The sequence below is a fragment of the Ylistrum balloti genome, unplaced genomic scaffold, assembly GCF_031769215.1.
Source record: "Ylistrum balloti isolate Yb309-2 unplaced genomic scaffold, AGI_CSIRO_Ybal_v1 Utg369802, whole genome shotgun sequence".
Lineage (NCBI taxonomy): Eukaryota > Metazoa > Mollusca > Bivalvia > Pectinida > Pectinidae > Ylistrum > Ylistrum balloti.
In genome coordinates, this window is record NW_026781979.1 from 1846951 (window position 1) to 1870592 (window position 23642).

The window sequence follows — 23642 nt, forward strand, 5'->3', positions numbered from 1 at the left end:
TCATTTCCTGGTAAGGGGGCGTAACTCGTACTGAATTAACATCTTTTACCAAAATTAGCTAACATTATTTAGAGGAAGCTGTTTGGTAAAATCCATGGAAACTATACGTATAATACAAGTGCTAGTTTTTCGAGATCTATATTTAGCTACAAAATGATATCAAGATATTTCAGAAACATTTCACCAAATCGAAAAAAAAATCCGATATCTCTGAGGGACTTTGGTGACCACCATCGTGTGATCTGTATTATAAAATTTACGTTCTTTTTGTCCGCTTGTGGATGTGTGTGTTTCAATTTAAAGATAATGTACACTATACAGGGTCCACCTTTGAGTAAGTGAATATGATTATAATATTGGGAGTACACATGCAGTCTCCACTAATTCACAGACCACAGAGTGATACTTTATCAATCTTATTTTTATTTTATTTTAAAAAATTTAGATTGGCTTCATAAAGTACAGAAAATGATTTCTATGCACATAAAGTCCACAACAAAACCAACAGTATACCATACAGCAATGACTTGACCAACTATATCCAAACGTTTTCATCATACAGAAATTTAATCCCTTAGTGTAGGTACCCGTTTTTAGGGAAGAAAGATAACGAAAATATTTTTATCAAAACATTGAAAAAAGTTAAATACCATATCACCTACCATATGGTCAGACTAGTATTGACTACGTCATTGGTGACGTCACCATTACTGTTGCGTTTTGTTTTGTTTTTAATCCAATGAACTTACGTTTCCGAATCAAACTGAGGTACAGACATTGGGGTATCTGACTCTATAGACGATAAGACAGTCTGACTAGAATACACATCCGATCTTCGCCGAATTACTTCTGTCTGCTTGTCGTTCACCTGAACTTCGTAAACCATTTTAGGGGCGAAAGACGGCAGTTCCTCGTTATACAAAGTACCATGGTCACCACTCTTTCTGTAGTTGGCCGGAGAATGGACATTTGACCCATAACCGACCATCTGAGGTCCAAAAAGAGCAGCGTAGCACGGTCGGTGACAGTACGGCAATCCCTTGTGCTGAAACACAAGTGTACACATTAGAATTTATCTATAGAGAAGAGAAATGTATGCAACTACAACAAGAGGGTCATGGCCCTTAATGGTCATCTGACAATCGATACATGGATGGGCAAACCACAAAACTGAAGAAATTTAGTCTGACAAATCTGATGAATTCCCGTGATGATATTCCAGACCACATAAGATATAAATCCGTTCAAGCACTAAGGCAGAATATTAGCGTTTTAAAGCAAAATTATTTCCAATTTGGGGCCTCACTCTCAGGTCTCTAGGGGTCAAATCAACTTTCTGAATTCAAGAAATGATAACACATTTACAACACTGTTTCAGATCAAATTTGGTTGCAATTCACCGAGGCATTAAGAAGGAGTAGCATTCTAAAGCAAAATATCGACTAACTGCTCCTTTTGTAGCCCCGTCCCTAAGTTTTGAAGCAAAATATTGTCTAATTTCCCCTCTTGGGGTCCCGCCCCCAAGTTCCTAGGGGTTGAATCAAATTTATGATTTTAAGAAATGATCCTCCGCCCCAATGATGTTTCAGACCTAATTTGGTTGAAAACCACCAAGGCGTTAAGCAGGAGTAGTGTTTTAAAGCAAAAGTTTACGGACGGCGGACGGCGTACGATCGCAATAGATCATCTTGACCCTTTGACCTAAGATACATACATGCAGTTGCAAGGTTAGCATAACTGGAACCATGCGGTCACAAATTAATTTTAGTTTTGATTAAACATTAACGATCTTTGATATCTAAGTCCGTGGTGGTACGAATTAAAAAGTGGACGCAAAATCTAGGGTCGGCAGTTAGTACGTTTGGACATACTTGAATTTCATCAAAGGATTTGGGTTTCTACGTAAGGAGTAAGGAGTTTCGCTATCATACATTAATATTAAAACACTTGGTTTTTAAATAGACAGTAATCACGACCCAGCCTGTCACATCAACATCTAAAAAATTGCTGCTGCACGTAAGAATTTGTCAAACGTTGAAAACAGCTTATCAAAAGAATCAAACTTAGCATTGTAAGATATAAAGAGCGACTTAACTTGTGAAAAAAATCAAAAACAAAAACATTTCCATTAAAGTAATCATTTATAATATAGACCCGATGCAGTACATTTTTGAACTTCCAATCTCCGCACTGTATGACACGCGACACAATATTGGTTATATGAAACCAACGTTTCTTCCCTATAAACCATGTCCCGTTCAGCTGAACCCAATGCTATCCATACAACCTTCCGTTCATATATCGATTTCCAGCAGAAAATATAGACATTATACAAGCGAGAGTTTTTGTCAATAGATTGTTTAACTCAATTTAGAGTATATTCAGTTTCGGGAACATTGTATGAATTAAACTGCAGCACTTGTACACTGCACAGCTATCTACTATAATACATATATACACATTTTAATCGATTTCCCTTATACAAACTATCTCACCGTGTCCCACTTACGTATATGCAGACAGCATGTTGAAAGAGTGCATTGTCATCGTTGCATGTACATATTTTACATGTCTTTTGTCTTGTTGGAGATACCGAGCGTTGCAATGGAATCAAAAAATGTGATCTTACTCTAGGCCACGCGAACAGTCCTGACTAAACGTTCATTGAATTATACACGATTTATCAAAGACATTTGACTCTGATATGAATACATATATTTTTATTTGGAACGTACATTTCTTTGTAAGCCGATAGGTTGGCAGCGATTTGCTTGTGGAACCATATCCTCTATCTCAAATATTTGAATTCTGACTAGACACAGACAGGATTTGTCACAATTATTTGTTCGTGAGGAGAAAAGGCAACCGACGCGAAAGTCTATTAAGCGACCGTATATTTCGACATAAACAACTTTATATTGCATGCTTACAACTGAAGATGCCATTTGAAGCCAGACCTTCCAATGTAGCTAATGCCAATATGAAGAAAGACGTTAACAATGCTCCCTTAAGTTAAGAATATTTCCGTGTATAATGTTGTATGCCCTGGCTGATGAGGCTGGAAAACATCATTTGTTCTTCAGCTGGAGCGATTTACTGGCGTTGTCTGGACCGGAACTACAGATATAAATCGGCACTAAACGCCGAGATGTCTAGCACGGCTGACGTCATGTAGATTGGACTAATGACTGGTTTGGGACCTGGACCCTTTAGTTAGCTATCCCCAGTATACTGTTCTTGTCCACACTGGAGACTGATCCCTCATCTTTCACAAATCTCAATAATTGCGTGTCTGCCGCTTATACATGTAGGGCAAAGACGACAGACAGCCATTTCAATATAAATTTACGTTGCATTAAGTGGAACAGAATTAAATCTGATCAGATATCTTGAATACATCAAGGAAGACGAGAGTGTAGCACGATAAGCAGTTTGATACATTCATACTCTTTTGATTGTATGAAATGAAGCCTTTCCACAACAAGTACTGTGGTTTGAAAAAGTGTGCGGTTGTTGATAGCGTACATAACTGCCTCATGATAACTCGTCTGATGACCTACTTCGTAATAACCAATGGCTGACGACCTACTTCGTAATAACAAGTAGATGTTGACCTACTTCATAATAACAAGTGATTTCTAACCTACTTCGTAATAACCAATGGCTGACGACCTACTTCGTAATAACAAGTGAATAATGACCTACTTCATAATAACTAATGGCTGAAGGCCTTCTTCATCATAACCAGTATTTAATGACCAACATGTTCTTCACAAAACCCAGTATTTGATGACCATCTTCATAATAACCAGTGGTTGATGACCTATTTCATAATAACCAGTTGTTGATGACCTACTTCATAATAACCAGTATTTGATGACCTACTACATAATAACCAGTATTTGATGACCTACTTCATAATAACCAGTATTTGATGACATACTACATAATAACCAGTATTTGATTACCTACTTCAGAATAACCAGTATTTGATGACCTACTTCATAATAACCAGTATTTGATGACCTACAGTAAAGCTGTTCCGACTGATACCACATGTACGACCTTATAGTATCATGTATGTCAGACGTTTCATTAACTCGACTGTTAGAAATATGCAGGCCTTACGTTAGTTCGATTGCTGACATTATGTACAAATTGTAAGTTCACTATCTCGTTTGTATCTCAATCATGTGTTCATCTTTTTTCAGTACTTGTGAGTAACCAACATTGACTTGCAACGTGTGATAGAGAGTTGATTCACTTACGGATAATGATCAGCACCAATTAACACGAATCAGTTTATCAGGGATATAATATATCCCATCATGTCCACAAACGCCACTGACAAAATGAGCTTTATTGACGTTACACTAAGATTTCAATTAAGATTGCAGATTTCAGTGTAGAATGATATGTATGGATGTAAACGTAAGTGATGTTGTTAGAACGGTTCGTGAATAGTTGACACAGATTACACTTTTTACTGCCGAGTTTCATTGCAATAGGAACTCAATATGTGCTGGAATACATTACCCACAGCGGAGGCAATGATCAGCAAATCGAGCACCTGCAGGCTACAACACTATCGATCGTAGGGCACCGTATACATCTGACACAACATTCGCCATAAGATGAAGAGGTTTAAGTAGCATGGTGTTATGCTTGACATTGTGCTGTCACTAGCACTTGATAACTCCACTTCCAAAGTCTGTCAGCTCTAAGCATTTATTTGAAAAATGAGTTTCACAAAGAGTTTCCAAGCGTAGTGACAACAGTAGACAATATGATACGTAGAGATAAGGAAATTCCTTTGGTAAAATGAGGTATGTTTGTATCAAAGGGTATCAGTGATGAGCTACCGATTATCAGTAAACGTTTACTGTGTAATACGCTGGAAAAGCATAGCAATTTATAGTGACGTCACAATATGTTCTCATCATCTTTAATTACTTTTGAAATTATTGATTTCCCGGGCTTGGATCAACGATTTTCAGGGAACGGTTTAATGCTTTCATCAGCTGACTGCTGGAATGTCACCATCACGATTATATAACACACGGGTGTTATGAGGGATTTCTGAGGATTCAACAGCGACAGGCAATGTCCGATATCTCAACATTATTAATTGTTTTAAGTGCTGTTGCAATTTATCGTCAACTGGTAGGATGCAACACGTGTTTAGCAAAGTACCACGAAAAGGTAATGGAGGACCGCTGACGTCACGACATTCCGTGGCAGAGGGCAGTATGGAAGGGCTACACCGGGAGATTCCCGATATGGTGACACCTTATGCTATTTATCTTGGGACCTCGCGACACTCCATGATAGAATTGTGTTGGAACTAACGTTAACTCGCGTATTGATCATGTGGTCCAGCTCGCTTTATCAGTGTCCAAATCACCTGTTTGACGCCAAGCGATCGATTGCCACGTCCCTGTTGTGATATTCGCCTAATTCACCGTAAAAAGAAAAAGCCCTAGGATTTATTCTCACCAGATCCCGTCTGCTTCAAAACCACGTGATCCCTACATCACATTGTGCATTCGAATACCAAATCGATTTGCCCCGAAACAACCTTCCCATAAGCACATTTGATTTGCATACATCTGTACAGGAAATATTCAAAGCAAGTTTATCATCCTGGAATTACACGCATACAAAAGAAAAGACAGCCTCCACAATCATTACTATTGTTGTTATTATCATTACATGCCTGTCAAGACATAAATGGCCATTCAGGAAATATTTACTTTAGATTTATTATATAATTATTACATTGTTTACTTATTCCTTTTCATAAATGTTTAAGAACGCCATTATTCATAAAATTTCTGCAATAATTGCAAAAACAAACTTTTATAAATCTAGTTGAATTATCCTTTACAACACCATATATAAGACAGTCAGCAGTAGTCCTTAATTGACATGTATTCTCTGTGATGGCAGTGTTAATCTCGGCGCTTCAGCGGCAAATCAATAGGGGTTCTGAATCTGCTGGGTTCATCACCGACATCCAGGAGGAAATAATTTATAGGGAAAAAACGTAATTTTTTTTATAAAATCACAAAGCTAACTTTTTATCTCTTTCTCTGTGACACTCAAATTATTCGCCATTGCTGTCACTCCGGGGAAGATTGAAACGCGGATTAAGAGTAGAACGAATCAACAATGATGGTAACCGGAGGCACGTGCACTGCTCGCAATATTATTTTTATTGCAGTTAATACTAGTTTCGTTGTCGAGGTGATGTTTATCTTTTCTTTTTGCATATTCGATCTGTTATAACCCATTTGATATACATCTACAGCGACAGGAAAGGGTTACGATCTAACAATAGCAAGGTCCAAAAACTGATCTCCCCGCACATCAAATAAAACAGTTTGGAATGCTATTCCACGACACTCTGTGCCACACCCTTGTCTGCCTTGAGGCCATGGATGAAGTCTTATTGTATCAAATTAAATAGTCATCGATAGACATTCGAACATCTCCCGTGCGGTGATTCACAATGTCCATAAAATATCGATAAACTTCGCCAATGCCGCTTATGAGTGGAATCAGTAATCCACACTGACACATATCTCTATCACCATCATCCTACACTTAATGAATTCCATTACACGAAAAAATTCAATTGAACTGAACACCTATAACAGATTAGGAAAAGAAACGTATTTAACTGACCTCACCTTTAGTCTATTAGTGGTATCAACAATGACCCACCGGTTGTGATGTAAACACATGTATTTAGATCAAGCAATTTAGTGACAGAAATAGCCCACAGAAGATATACTGAAATATCGAGATGCATCCGTATTTAACTCGGTCTGAGTGACACATGCACGACAGTCGATCGATCGTAGAGCTATTTTAAAATCGACTCTTTATCGGTAAACGACTGTCATATATATAGCTTCTGTTGTCTTAACCAGGTATCATGCGAACAGTGTTTACAGTGTATGACGGTACAGAATTACAGACATACGGACAGATGCTGTAATATGTACAGACGTAGGGACATTTCACACGTTACTATACACTATCGATTCAATTTGTCTTATGTTATATACTTAAGCTATAAACAGCACGTCTTTGCTGTACACAATTCGGTTCTTAATGGCCCTAGGTTATGAGCAGCTAATAAGGATTCATCATGATGATCCGATGGTTGAAACTTCACAGGGACAAGGTCATCTAACTGCAATCACTTTGTCCATAATGCAAACACACAAATGCACAGTGCTTCAGACTTTATTGAAGACGATATATTCACCGAGTTCATTACCAACATACGGTTATATATGATAAGACTTCATTGAAATCAAATGATTGGGACACATATGTGTATTCTATTGAGTTCACTGTCAATGGTCTCATGAGAATGTCATGCTACAGATTCAATTTTGTTCTGTGTGCATGTAAAGCAAGTATGATCTGACAGACCTACGCATATAGGACTAGAGCACAACTGACCACTTCAGGCATAGGACAGTCAATGAATTATATTCTGTCAAGTTTGATTGACCAAAACCTGGCGTGACGTCAGAAAATACTTACCTCTGCATGTGCACCAGGTGCTAAGATTTTACCACATTCTTCACATTTTAAACATGACGGGTGCCAGTTCTTGCCCAAAGAAGTTTTGCGTTCAGCTGCAACAGAGGAAAAGTTTATTAATGAAGGTTTACACGTATTTATATGCCGAAGTTAACACGATGCACCCACAAAAACGCTAGGAACACTTTACACGATTCTGTACTATCCAATGAACATTAACAGTGGGTCACTGACAATGACTTATATCGTACAGAAATTAGATACAGAGAGGTACAGATCACAAAGCTCCCTCCTCTTGGGGATGTCCTTGATGTCTTGTTTTTTACTCCAAATTCTAACTTTCGATATCTGGACGATTCCTAAATGTATTAGATTTTGTCAACTTTAACGGGCGTCATATTCATCTCATTGGGATGAAATTTATTTTCGTGTGTGAAATAAAGTTAGACGTGTTTAATGCTCGTTAATATGTATTGTGATTACGTTATTGTTTACCTTGTTCTCATTTGGGAACGTGAGATTATTCACAAAAATACTCAAATTGACCAAGATTTACAAGGCAGGTGTCGTCTGCGAAGCAGAGGGCGCTTACTCCTCAGGAACATCTGGTCTTATTCACCTTATACATTTGTAAGAGCCTGATGAAAGTTTGCCCTATTTTACTCAAATCTGAGTTTTAATTGATATTTTATTGTAATATCGGTATTTGCTTTGTTCTTCTTCCGTATTAACTTAAAGTACACTCTGTAAAATCACATAAGAGTAAAAATTAAAATAACTAATATTGCATGAATATATTCAAACAGGAAAATTATTTTCTAACAAACGGTTTCATTACGCTTTTGAACAGATCCGAGTAAACATATTGCAGAGAGATAAGACACGTCCAAATTTTGCATTTTCTGTATTTGTATTTGACACACCAATATACGTGACATTAGGACTGTCAATTATCAGAACAAATACTATTACAAAGCAACAAGTAAACGTTGTCTGACAACTCGAGTAGAATTAGTCTGAGAGAGGGCAAACAAACGATTTAGTTACAAACACCTATTGGTTTGTTTAACAGTATGGCATACCAGGAAGCATTGCTTTAGACTCAACTTTGATAGATCGTCCACTCGACTTGTTCAAACATTGCTATTTTATTTTGTCACTACGAATTCAATGTTTAACGTGTATTTACAGTAAACAGGTAGCACGGGTAAAACAAAGCTTTCAGCTAAATGTCAACTTCACGTCACAGAGACTTCGTGTAGAAAAAAAAAGAACCTAGATCTGTATGAACAGCATAGGGGTGAGACGAGGCCTCTTTAAAACTGGCATACGGGACTAGTGTGGTCACTTTTTTAACCAAACAACACGTCTGAGGGTGCTCAGGACTAGGTGACGTCATTTGTTTATCTTATCTTTACGTTATATTATATCAATATCATCATTCTGACAAGCATATCAGATTCAAGATTAGTGATAGGTTTTTATAAAACAAAAACCGTAAAAGTAAGGCATCATCTTTCTGAAAACCAATTACCTATTATCACCCTATAAAGTTATGTAGGATAAACCTGACCATGCATGGACATTATACAATAAACCTGACCATGGACATTTAACAATTAACCTGACCATGGACATTTAACAATAAACTTGACCATGGACATTTAACAATTAACCTGACCATGGACATTTAACAATAAACCTGACCATGGACATTTAACAATAAACCTGACCATGGACATTTAACAATAAACCTGACCATGGACATTTAACAATTAACCTGACCATGGACATTTAACAATAAACCTGACCATGGACATTATACAATAAACCTGACCATGGACATTTAACAATAAACCTGACCATGGACATTTAACAATAAACCTGACCATGGACATTTAACAATAAACCTGACCATGGACATTTAACAATAAACCTGACCATGGACATTTAACAATAAACCTGACCATGGACATTTAACAATTAACCTGACCATGGACATTTAACAATAAACCTGACCATGGACATTTAACAATAAACCTGACCATGGACATTTAACAATTAACCTGACCATGGACATTATACTATAAACCTTACCATGGACATTTAACAATAAACCTGACCATGGACATTTAACAATTAACCTGACCATGGACATTATACAATAAACCTTACCATGGACATTATACTATAAACCTGACCATGGACATTTAACAATTAACCTGACCATGGACATTATACAATAAACCTTACCATGGACATTATACTATAAACCTGACCATGGACATTTAACAATTAACCTGACCATGGACATTATACTATAAACCTTACCATGGACATTATACTATAAACCTGACCATGGACATTTAACAATTAACCTGACCATGGACATTATACTATAAACCTGACCACGGACATTTTACAATGAGTGAGTGAGTACTCCAGTAAGATGGACTTGACCACGGACATTGTACAATGAGTCGGTCAGTAGTCCAGTAGGATGGACTTGACCACGGACATTGTACAATGAGTCGGTCAGTAGTCCAATAGGAATGACTTGACCACGGACATTATACAATGAGTGAGTGAGTAGTCCAGTAGGATGGACTTGACCACGGACATTATACAGTGAGTGAGTGAGTACTCCAGTAAGATGGACTTGACCACGCACATTGTACAATGAGTCGGTCAGTAGTCCAGTAGGATGGACTTGACCACGGACGTTGTACAATGAGTCGGTCAGTAGTCCAGTAGGATGAACTTGACCACGGACATTATACAATGAGTCGGTCAGTAGTCCAGTAGGATGGACTTGACCACGGACATTATACAGTGAGTGAGTGAGTACTCCAGTAGGATGGACTTGACCACGGACATTGTACAATGAGTCGGTCAGTAGTCCAGTAGGATGGACTTGACCACGGACATTATACAATGAGTCGGTCAGTAGTCCAGTAGGATGGACTTGACCACGGACATTATACAATGAGTGAGTGAGTACTCCAGTAGGATGGACTTGACCACGGACATTGTACAATGAGTCGGTCAGTAGTCCAGTAGGATGGACTTGACCACGGACATTGTACAATGAGTCGGTCAGTAGTCCAGTAGGAATGACTTGACCACGGACATTATACAATGAGTGAGTGAGTAGTCCAGTAGGATGGACTTGACCACGGACATTATACAATGAGTCGGTCAGTAGTCCAGTAGGATGGACTTGACCACGGACATTATGCAATGAGTGAGTGAGTACTCCAGTAGGATGGACTTGACCACGGACATTGTACAATGAGTGAGTGAGTACTCCAGTAGGATGGACTTGACCACGGACATTGTACAATGAGTCGGTCAGTAGTCCAGTAGGATGGACTTGACCAAGGACATTATACAATGAGTCGGTCAGTAGTCCAGTAGGAATGACTTGACCACGGACATTATACAATGAGTGAGTGAGTAGTCCAATAGGATGGACTTGACCACGGACATTATACAATGAGTCGGTCAGTAGTCCAGTAGGATGGACTTGACCACGGACATTATGCAATGAGTCGGTCAGTAGTCCAGTAGGATGGACTTGACCACGGACATTATACAATGAGTGAGTGAGTACTCCAGTAGGATGGACTTGACCACGGACATTGTACAATGAGTCGGTCAGTAGTCCAGTAGGATGGACTTGACCAAGGACATTATACAATGAGTCGGTCAGTAGTCCAGTAGGAATGACTTGACCACGGACATTATACAATGAGTGAGTGAGTAGTCCAATAGGATGGACTTGACCACGGACATTATACAATGAGTCGGTCAGTTCCAGTAGGATGGACTTGACCACGGACATTATGCAATGAGTCGGTCAGTAGTCCAGTAGGATGGACTTGACCACGGACATTATACAATGAGTGAGTGAGTACTCCAGTAGGATGGACTTGACCACGGACATTGTACAATGAGTCGGTCAGTAGTCCAGTAGGATGGACTTGACCACGGACATTGTACAATGAGTCGGTCAGTAGTCCAGTAGGAATGACTTGACCACGGACATTATACAATGAGTGAGTGAGTAGTCCAGTAGGATGGACTTGACCACGGACATTATACAATGAGTCGGTCAGTAGTCCAGTAGGATGGACTTGACCACGGACATTATACAATGAGTCGGTCAGTAGTCCAGTAGGATGGACTTGACCACGGACATTATACAATGAGTCGGTCAGTAGTCCAGTAGGATGGACTTGACCACGGACATTATGCAATGAGTCGGTCAGTAGTCCAGTAGGATGGACTTGACCACGGACATTATACAATGAGTCGGTCAGTAGTCCAGTAGGATGGACTTGACCACGGACATTATGCAATGAGTCGGTCAGTAGTCCAGTAGGATGGACTTGACCACGGACATTATACAATGAGTCGGTCAGTAGTCCAGTAGGATGGACTTGACCACGGACATTATACAATGAGTCGGTCAGTAGTCCAGTAGGATGGACTTGACCACGGACATTATGCAATGAGTCGGTCAGTAGTCCAGTAGGATGGACTTGACCACGGACACTGTACAATGAGTCGGTCAGTAGTCCAGTAGGATGGACTTGACCACGGACATTATGCAATGAGTCGGTCAGTAGTCCAGTAGGATGGACTTGACCACGGACATTATACAATGAGTCGGTCAGTAGTCCAGTAGGATGGACTTGACCACGGACATTGTACAATGAGTCGGTCAGTAGTCCAGTAGGATGGACTTGACCACGGACATTATACAATGAGTGAGTGAGTACTCCAGTAGGATGGACTTGACCACGGACATTGTACAATGAGTCGGTCAGTAGTCCAGTAGGATGGACTTGACCACGGACATTATACAATGAGTCGGTCAGTAGTCCAGTAGGATGGACTTGACCACGGACATTATGCAATGAGTCGGTCAGTAGTCCAGTAGGATGGACTTGACCACGGACATTATGCAATGAGTCGGTCAGTAGTCCAGTAGGATGGACTTGACCACGGACATTATGCAATGAGTCGGTCAGTAGTCCAGTAGGAGGAACGTGAGAGTAGTGTAAGTTGACCTGGTGTATAATAACAGATTAATGAATTGTGAGTTGTAAGCCTGTAGGCTAAACAAGTCTGTTACGAAGATTGAATACGACGGACGGTTCAATGAATACCTGCGGCTTACTTGCTAGTTAATAGATTAAAAAGAACATGTTTCACAGTCATCAATCCGTAATTACAATTTTATCTTTGATCCCAAAAGGAGTAACATAGTTTTACCTGACAATGTTCTGTAGGACCTGCTGTACAAAAACAGAAACTATACGAAAGAAAAGTATGTTTTCCGGAAAAAACAGTGTTGTTAACACAATGTAAAGGGGATCGTAAGTAATACTTGATAAGGTTGGAACGTGTTTCTAATGACAAACTTCTGGGTTTAGGTTCCGACAGGGTTAAACACATCTTTGTATGTGTGTAAATAAACTGAAGGAAACTGGTCAATATTTACAAACCCAATACACCTATCGGACAGACACACCAGGTACACAATATCGCTTACCGTTCAGGAACTGTTAAAATTACAAAATCGCTGCGATTTTATACGTGGAATGAGTCAACAATACCATACAATAAATCACTTTATCTCCTGCACGAATACGTACATACTTCGTTATTAGGGACCGGTCGCTGTACAATTGTACAACTCGCTCTTGTTTATGATTTTTAAATATTAATCAGCCGATTCAGCGAATGAAATCATCATACCTATATATTCTAATGGTTATATCGCCCCAACTTTTGACAGTTTGTAATCGACAGGCCTGCTGTATTCTAAATGGAGCAGGCCACTGTTAGAATTGGACAATAAAAGTCTTCAGCTATTTGGAGCCATATTATATAAAGTTACATCAGTTTTAAAGCGTCGTTAGAACTGATAGAGAACCGTTACCTCTCTGTGAACTTTACATATTCACATAACAATATGACACAGACGTACATATGTAATAGAAAAGGTACCTGTTATGTAATGATATTATATCAAATAAGATACATGTACATACCAGCTGGTTTATTTAGAAATATATATGTTATAAAAAGCAACCTCGGGAAACAACAAGACTGTTTTTTTACATATATTTGTGTCCTAATAACTACGAGTCACAAGCATGGGTGAATGCCAGGTAGTACCATTCTACGCTGCATGATCTCAACACCATCGGCACTACATTACATTGTATCTACATTCGTGTCATCTCGGTTATCAATAATTCAACCGAGCTTCGCTTATAACAAAAATAGATTTTACACAGAAAAAAACATTATGAAAGCCAATACCTTAGTGGTCTCTTTCAGATCGATGGCATAACTCGCGTGACTGGATCTCGTACTGTTGGTCATGATGGGAGATCATTGGACCATACCTATGCATTATTTAACATTGTTAGACCATATCTGTACATCGTTGGACATCGTTTGTATCTCATACGGTCATGTCCGGACAATATTAAACATCGTTGGACAATGTCATACCTTATTTGGTCTTGCCCATACAGCACTGGACTTCGGAAAATACTTTATTGTACAACGTTGGACCTTCGCCGTGCATTTTTATGCCGTTGCCATACATTGCTGGGCCATGTCTGTACATTGTTTGGTCGTTGCCATACATTGCTGGACCATGTCTGTACATTGTTTGGTCGTTGACATACAATGCTGGACCATGTCTGTACATTGTTACGTCGTTGCCATACATTACTGGACCTTGTCTGTACATTGTTTGGTCGTTGCCATACATTGCTGGACCATGTCTGTACATTGTTTGGTCGTTGCCATACATTGCTGGACCTTGTCTGTACATTGTTAGGTCGTTACCATACATTGCTGGACCATGTCTGTACATTGTTTGGTCGTTGACATACAATGCTGGACCATGTCTGTACATTGTTACGTCGTTGCCATACATTACTGGACCTTGTCTGTACATTGTTTGGTCGTTACCATACATTGCTGGACCATGTCTGTACATTGTTTGGTCGTTGCCATACATTGCTGGACCATGTCTGTACATTGTTTGGTCGTTGCCATACATTGCTGGACCATGTCTGTACATTGTTTGGTCGTTGCCATACATTGCTGGACCATGTCTGTACATTGTTAGGTCGTTGCTATACATTACTGGACCTTGTCTGTACATTGTTAGGTCGTTACCATACATTGCTGGACCATGTCTGTACATTGTTTGGTCGTTGCCATACATTGCTGGACCATGTCTGTACATTGTTTGGTCGTTGACATACATTGCTGGACCATGTCTGTACATTGTTAGGTCGTTGCCATACATTGATGGACCATGTCTGTACATTGCTAGGTCGTTGTCATACATTTCTGGACCAGTCATGAACTTTGTTACCATTGTTTTCCATCAGTAACAAACAAATTACCCCGTGACCTCGATATAAAGTCCTCCGCCATGTATGTGTCTAAATATGTGTGATTATGTAAGTGCAAAGAGTAAAGAGGTTGTGCAGCTATAGATACTAAAGACCATGGAACACGATTTTGATACTTTCTAAAGCACAAACTTAAAGTTTCAAAGTTTTTTGTTTGAAAAGCAATGCGAATGCTCGCTATCATTCCGATACAGCACATTACCTATTTTCATGTCTTCAGAATAACACATGCCATGTACGGAATTACATATTATAACTGAAGTCGTTATTGGTGATTTCTTCTGAAAAGATGCTTTATACCTATGTATTCATTTTGCTTCAACTTTCTTGCATTTCGTCGATCTAAACGGGTCACAAGAGACGATCTCACTTATTTAAACAAATTAGGCTATGGCCTGACATGAGCAGATACAGTATTTGATGTGATGGTGGAGCTTCGCTGTAATCAAACCACATGCAGCTTCTTGTACATGTAGAAAAGCGTATGATGTAATAGTCATAAAGACGACCACCTTCGGACTCCAGCTAAGCTAATTTTTAAACGAGTTAAAAATGAAACAAAAAACTAGAAGAGTAGTGCAAACCAAAGGCCTACAGTCCCTTTAGTTCCGTTCCAAGTACATTGCATGGCAATAAATCTACAGTCCCGTTACACGTATGACCTACATACAATTATGTTACACGTATGACCTACCTACAGTCCCGTTACACGTATGACCTACCTTCAGTCCCGTTACACGTATGACCTATCTACAATTATGTTACACGTATGACCTACATTCAGTCCCGTTACACGTATGACCTATCTACAATTATGTTACACGTATGACCTACCTTCAGTCCTGTTACACGTGTGACCTACCTTCAGACCCGTTACACGAATTATCTACCTATAGTCCCGTTACACGTATGACTTACCTTCAGTCCCGTTACACGTATGACATAACTTCAGTCCCGTTACACCTATGATCTATCTACAATTATGTTACACGTATGACCTAGCTTCAGTTCCGTTACACGTCAAAGATGAAGTAATTATTCATATGAAAGCTTCTTTGAGGCAATGCGTTTTAATGGCATTGATAATGTTGGTTCTCGAGGGAATCGTTCTCATCAGGGAGGCTGCAGTACAAACATTGTAAACAATATGGTTCACGTAACCATGGCAATCAATAACTGGAGAGTTCCACTTCCTGAATTATCTTTTATCATTCTTTGGGTTCCAGTGTAATCAGAGACAAATGTAAGACTGATTAAGAATTACAAATTATACTCTTAATTTTCCTATTGTAGAGTTCCGTCGCTTGTTTTTCGTGGTGCCTTAGAGACTTTAATGATATTCCTCAGTAACGACCCATCACATGGACTTATAGAAAGCATGACAACTGGGTCACATTTATAAGCACGGCACTATCAACAATGACATGGAATCCTCGATAAGAACCCATTTTTCCTATATACATCATACACCTAGCGTGATTTCAACACATTGTCATTTTTCTGTGTTTTGCGTTTTTTATCTCTACAAAATAACAACTTCCCTTTCTACTTATTACTAAGCTATACACGCTGCGTCTACATATAGAAATTCCACAATATCACTGACAATGGCATTGAATCTGAACGTATCAAATACCGCTCTATTTAGCAGCATGTACGCTCTGATGAATGACATTTCATATGTAGCCATTGGAAAATAGCTGACAAGACAACATATGTCTAAAAAAACAGTATACGTTAATAAAAAAATGAAGTGTGCAATCATAACACGAGCTAACTTGCTTGATTTATGATATCGGAAGATATGGACATGATGTCGCTATTGCCAGTGCTTTGGACAAGGACTGCTGTCGTAGCTGTGGGCAGGAGATTTACGAGGTCACTCTACACTGGACATCAAATAAAATTTCACAGAAGATTTACAGTGTTTACAGAGAACCAAGTTCTAGCATACATTTTGACTTAGAGTCGGACTAGGTAGGCTATGTGTCTGTCACTGACCAGCGCAAACAATTCTACCTTTGTTGCCGGTTATCTGTGATCGAATACTACAAAAAGATATGTTGCTAAGTATCTGTGACACAATTCTATCTCTATTGCCGGGGTATCTGTGACACAATTCTACCTCTGTTGCCGGGTATCTGTGACACGATTCTTCCTCTGTTGCCGGGGTATCTGTGGCACAATTCTACCTCTGTTGCCGGGTATCTGTGACACGATTCTACCTATGTTGCCGGGTATCTGTGACACAATTCTACCTCTATTGCCGGTTATCTGTGGCACAATTCTACCTATGTTGCCGGGTATCTGTGACACAATTCTACCTCTGTTGCTAGGTATCTGTAACACAATTCTACCTCTGTTGCCGGGTATCTGTGAGACAGTTCTGTCTCTGTTGCCAGGTATCTGTTGAACTGTCTCTGTTGCCAGGTATCTGTGACACAATTCTACCTCTGTTGCCGGGTATCTGTGAGACAGTTCTGTCTCTGTTGCCAGGTATCTGTGACACAACCTAAGCTTTTTACCTGATATATTTCACATAACTTTACGCACAAGTGAATAACACATTTTAATACAAATTTAGAATTATATACAGTCGAGCCAAATAACGAATTAAACTACATTAACAGCTGTTTCGTCCTTCTAGTTATCGCCTGTGATGCTGATCAATAAAGTCCTAGGTGTACCTTGGAAAATATAAGGTGAACGAAAGTAATGTCAAAATGTATGTAATTTACAACTGAAATTTGCGTCGTCTATGAAGCTCAATATAATGATTATACATTCTTATTTCACTGCTCTGACTTTAACGGCTAACATTCCAAAATACAACATTTTCAGCAGTCTACCTCTCTGCTCCGTCTACAACTGAACTGGTGTAATAAATATAGCTTTCTTATTGCTAGCAGCATCTGACCTTCGTGCACATCTACAGTTGTCAAAAGACCCACCAATCCCCTACCTTCAGTGTCTTGGTAAGAATCCTACCTTTGTGGCCTGGGTACGTGTGGAAGCAGAAGAGAGATTTGCTCGTCGCCTGTGTGGTTTTACTGTGAACGGTTCCCATGCTGTGACCGAAAGGAAGTCAGGTTTTTGGTAACCACCAGATTTTCATGTACATGTGTCATTATTCATACTCCAAATCTCGAAATATTCTGCTTTAACAGCACAAATAAGAAATCAATGAATATCTAGCTTGTCCTCTTAATAATTTATATCAATGCTACGCACAAAAAAACCAACATGGAGAATATATCGGCATTGCAGCAACAAATCCGCTTCTGTGGCATCCTAAGTTTAAGGTCACCACGATGTTTACCTCGCGATCGATGGCTTATCTTCTAGAGACTGACTATAAGTGTCGTGTGACTTATAGAACCCATAGTGTTAGTCAAATGCTTACCGTCAGCACCCGAGTCAACCTTCATTCCAAGGATCGGTGTATCTATATCCCTTGGTGTATTCCTTGGCGTCAAAACCTTTTGCTAGTGTTACTTCTAAATGGGTTTGCTCTCTTACAACCGTATACACCATTCCTAATCACTAATGGAATAGGTCTTTTCACAGGGATGAGTCAATGATGGATGTATCTCCGCCAATATCTGAATTTAATTACTAGTAGATCGTATAACAATACAGTAACAAATCCATCCGCACTTTCAATTACCGTTTTACAGCAAAACAAAGGATATTCTAAAACCAAAACATCAAAGTTATTATACGTAGAGGTAGACATTTATTTCAGGTATTTCAGGATGATGAACAAAAACAAACAAACAAACAAAAAACCAAGGAAATGGAACCATATATATTAAGTATTCATCTTTTCATAAGATCTACGCACTTCAGACAATTTGGATACCAGGAAACAAAGACGAAAGGAAACTCAAACTGTTATAACGAATATTTTACTTCCAGTTAAGAAACCACAGCCCTACGGTTAAGTTAAAGAGGTAGAGGGCAAAACTCGAGTCCTTCAGGGCACTCCTGTTACAGAAATAGAGGACAACACTCGAGTCCTTCAGGACACTCCTGTTATAGACGTAGAGGGCAACACTCAAGGCTTTCAGGGCACTCAAGCTATAGAAGAAGAGGACAACACACGAGTTCTTCCAGAAATAGAGGACAACACACAAGTCCATAAGGACACTCCAGTTATTGAGGTAGAGGACAACACACGAGTTCTTCAGGGCACTCCTGTTATAGAAGTAGAGGACAACACAAGAGTTCTTCAGGACACTCCAGTTATAGAAGTAGAGGACAACACACGAGTTCTTCATGACACTCTAGTTATTGAGGTAGAGGACAACACACGAGTTCTTCAGGGCACTCCTGTTATAGAAGTAGAGGACAACACAAGAGTTCTTCAGGACACTCCAGTTATAGAAGTAGAGGACAACACACGAGTTCTTCATGACACTCTAGTTATTGAGGTAGAGGACAACACACGAGTTCTTCAGGGCACACCTGTTATAGAAGTAGAGGACAACACACGAGTTCTTCAGGACACTCCAGTTATAGAAGTAGAGGACAACACACGAGTTCTTCATGACACTCTAGTTATAGAGGTAGAGGACAACACACGAGTTCTTCAGGACACTCCTGTTATAGAAGTAGAGGACAACACACGAGTCCTTCAGGACACTCCTGCTATAGCACGGGAGGACAACACATGGGTCGTTAAGGACAAACATGGTTCAGAAGTGGTGGAACAATAATTGAGTCGTTTAGAGTAATCAACACACACGACGATTAGAAAAATCAACACACCAGTTCAACAATACAATCAACTTATGAGTCGATTAGAACAATCAACAAACGAGTGGTTTAGATCAACAGATGAGTCATTTCGGTTAACCAACATATGAGTAGTTTAGAACAGTCAACACACGAGTCATGTAGATCAACAGACGAGTCATTCATGACAACCAACATATGAGTCGTTTAGAACAATCGACAAACGAGGGGTATTGAACCATCAACACACGAGTCGTTTAGATCAACAGATGAATCCTTCAGGACAACCAACATATGAGTCGTTTAGAACAATCAACAAACGAGGGGTATTGAACCATCAACACACGAGTCGTTTAGATCAACAGATGAGTCCTTCAGGACAACAAAAAAATAAGACTCGTTCAGAACAATAAACATGCGAGTCGTTCAGATCAACAAACGAGTTATTCATGACAATCAACATATGAGTCGTTTAGGACCGTCAACACACGAGTCGTTTAGGTCAACACACGAGTCCTACAGGACAACCAACATTTAAGTCGTTTAGAACAATAAACATGCGAGTCTTTAGAGCAACTATCAACACCTTAAGAAATCCGCGACCAATGCAGGGGGTAAAAGGTCCGAGTTGTTTAAGATAGAGGATAAACAACACGTGTCGCTTTGCTCAAATTAAATCATAACTATTGCATACATAGAGACTAAAATGTGCATTTAGTTTCGTGGACAAACTTGAGACTGCTGTCGTTCCACGGAGATTTCCACTGTTCAACAGCAGCACAACAATGACAATAGTCACCAGCAGGTCTGACATGTACATATGCTAGAAGGTACATAAATACATTGTAACATAAACTGAAGTGAAGCGACCTAACATTTTGCGGAGTAAGAAATAATCTGGCATATTCGCTGTACGTCAACTAACAATATAGAAACGCCCAGTATATCAACACAATAAAACAGACATGGGGACATTAAATAGGAGTGATGCATTCTCCTGTTACATATAGTGTGGTACAGATTACGGTGATTATGTGTTATACTTAAAAGGCCATATTTGGTGTATAATTGAGTGTGATCTGTCAACTATATCAATCGTCACCAGTTTGGGATCACATTACTGTCACGATAAGCTTCATCATTGATGATGACAGGTTACCCTTGACGTACATATCCTGAAATCAGTCATGCATGCATATGATGAACAAATATAACGTCCTTTCAGCACTGGAGACACCCTTGAAGTAATATTGCTCTAGGGTGTCTGTTTCATTTCTACACACACGTGTCTATTTTATATCATATATGTATTGTTTTTTCACTACATCTGAAAACGACCGTCTTTTGTATGTAGACACTGACACGCATTCCCTAAAGGTGATGTGCGTGTAACAGTATCAGTTTTAAAATTCTGACGATTCCGTATACAGCATTTTAACAGGCACATGTGTGAATAATGTATGAAGTATTTTTGAGAAATGCTTGAACTCGGCCTCAAGCACGCGTTCTTTTAAATACATGTGTAAGTGAAATCAGACACACGCCCTAAGTTAGTGGTATACACACGTGATTGTAATAGTACATTTAAATAATTTAATCGAAAGATAACAATAGGTTATGTGCTTGTTAGCGTTCGCGTGGTACTATAACGCCAAGGTAGTGTGTCAGATGAATGCGTGATGGTATGACAGTTAATCGATATTGAATTACTTTTTTAATTAGTTATCCGTAATTGATTTCTCTCCTGCCTGATCATAAACTCGGAATGTGGTAATGTCATCTGTCCCTCCACCGATTTACTCTCTCAACTCCGTCTTTCTATGTTTCATACACCAGCAGAGTTGTACACACGTGTAGTACATTACTACTTTTAAATCACATTGTCATGTGTGTAATGTTTTTTTTAAAAAAAAAGGCATAATCAGTTTTGTTTACTTACCGAAGTACACGGGTTTTTCACATTTGGAACATACTGTATTCATTGTAGATAATCCCAAGAATGGTAACAATCACACCATGTTTGCCGAGGAGGCTGGAATGAGCCTGGCACTGGTGTTGGAGACGTTCATCAAACCAACAATAGCCGAACCCAATCGATTCTGATCTTCACGTCTTCGATTTTCATTCCGTCCCACAGCTATATCTCTACTGCTACGTGTAGTTGGCTGGTTGTTTTGAACAGGACCTGCAGCACGCACGTTCTACCTTACAATCCTGTCACTGTGTCCTCTCCTGTAAACTATCTATGAAAAATCCCAGGTCAAATACACACAGTTCAGCTATCGAGCCCTAGTAGAATGTGTGTAATAAATTATATTGGGATTATACTAAGTACATCAGCCTATTTTTAGTATGGATAGGCCTCAGCGCTTATACAGACACGAGTTCATACTAAAACAAAACACAGGTGGATTTCACCGTCGTAACAGGACAGAACCCAATACCGAACTTCACCCTATGGTACATGAGATTTTACAGCAGATATGTCTACTTCAAATCATTGAACCGAACTAGATACATAATACTGTAGAGGACGCCGCTGGGACAAGACAATATTTGCCCAAAATAGCTAGCAATCTGACACTGAAGCACTGTGTACTCGACCGGTAGCTAAAAACTGGACGGGTACTTACCATAGAAATGTTTGGAACTCGGTCGGCATTTACTGAGTTATTTTAAATCCGAACAGTAGCCGTAACCTGAGGTAAACGTCTTTTTACACCAGGAGCGTAGCCGAGTGTTTGTTTTTTTTTTGAAACCTGGACAGTAGCCGTAATGGCTAATCTTACACCTGTGAAGACTGTAGCCGTGGGTTTCTTACACCTGAACAATAGCCGTGGGTTTCTTACACCTGAACAATAGCCGTGGGTTTCTTACACCTGAACAAGAGCCGTGAGTTATCTTACACCTGAACAATAGCGGTGGGTTTCTTACACCTGAACAATAGCGGTGGGTTATCGTACACCTGAACAATAGCCGTGGGTTTCTTACACCTGAACCATAGCCGTGGGTTATCTTACACCTGAACAATAGCCGTGGGTTTCTTACACCTGAACAATAGCCGTGGTTTTCTTACACCTGAACAATAGCCGTGGGTTTCTTACACCTGAACAAGAGCCGTGGGTTATCTTACACCTGAACCATAGCCGTGGGTTTCTTACACCTGAACAATAGCCGTGGGTTTCTTACACCTGAACAATAGCCGTGGGTTTCTTACACCTGAACAATAGCCGTGGGTTTCTTACACCTGAACAATAGCCGTGGGTTTCTTACACTGAACTGAACTGAACAATAGCCGTGGGTTTCTTACACCTGAACAATAGCCGTGGGTTTTCTTACACCTGAACAATAGCCGTGGGTTATCTTACACCTGAACAATAGCCGTGGGTTTCTTACACCTGAACAATAGCCGTGGGTTTCTTACACCTGAACAATAGCCGTGGGTTTCTTACACCTGAACAATAGCCGTGGGTTTCTTACACCTGAACAATAGCCGTGGGTTTCTACACCTACACCTGAACAATAGCCGTGGGTTTCTTACACCTGAACAAGGTTATCTTACACCTGAACAATAGCCGTGGGTTTCTTACACCTGAACAATAGCCGTGGGTTTCTTACACCTGAAAAATAGCCGTGGGTTATCTTACACCTGAACAATAGCCGTGGGTTTCTTACACCTGAACAATGGGTTTCTTACACCTAAAAAATAGCCGTGGGTTTCTTACACCTGAACAATAGCCGTGGGTTTCTTACACCTGAACAAGAGCCTGAACCTGAACAATAGCCGTGGGTTTCTTACACCTGAACAAGAGCCGTTTGTTATCTTACACCTGAACCATAGCCGTGGTTTTCTTACAGCTGAACAATAGCCTTGTGTTATCTTACACCTGAACA

The 23642-nt window shown here is 39.6% G+C and overlaps 1 protein-coding gene across 1 annotated transcript in view; it reads right to left on the reverse strand.

Annotated features, from left to right (window-relative positions):
- LOC132544602 (ras association domain-containing protein 2-like) overlaps window positions 1-21730 on the reverse strand; it is a 37247-nt gene extending 15517 nt beyond the window's left edge. Inside the window, exons 1-3 of the mRNA XM_060208221.1 lie at window positions 21688-21730; window positions 7561-7655; window positions 750-1045 (exon numbers count right to left, since the gene is read on the reverse strand). Of these exons, the coding sequence (XP_060064204.1) occupies window positions 750-1045; window positions 7561-7655; window positions 21688-21730 (434 nt within the window). The remainder of the gene's footprint in view (window positions 1-749; window positions 1046-7560; window positions 7656-21687) is intronic.
- Between the last annotated feature and the right edge of the window lie 1912 nt (window positions 21731-23642).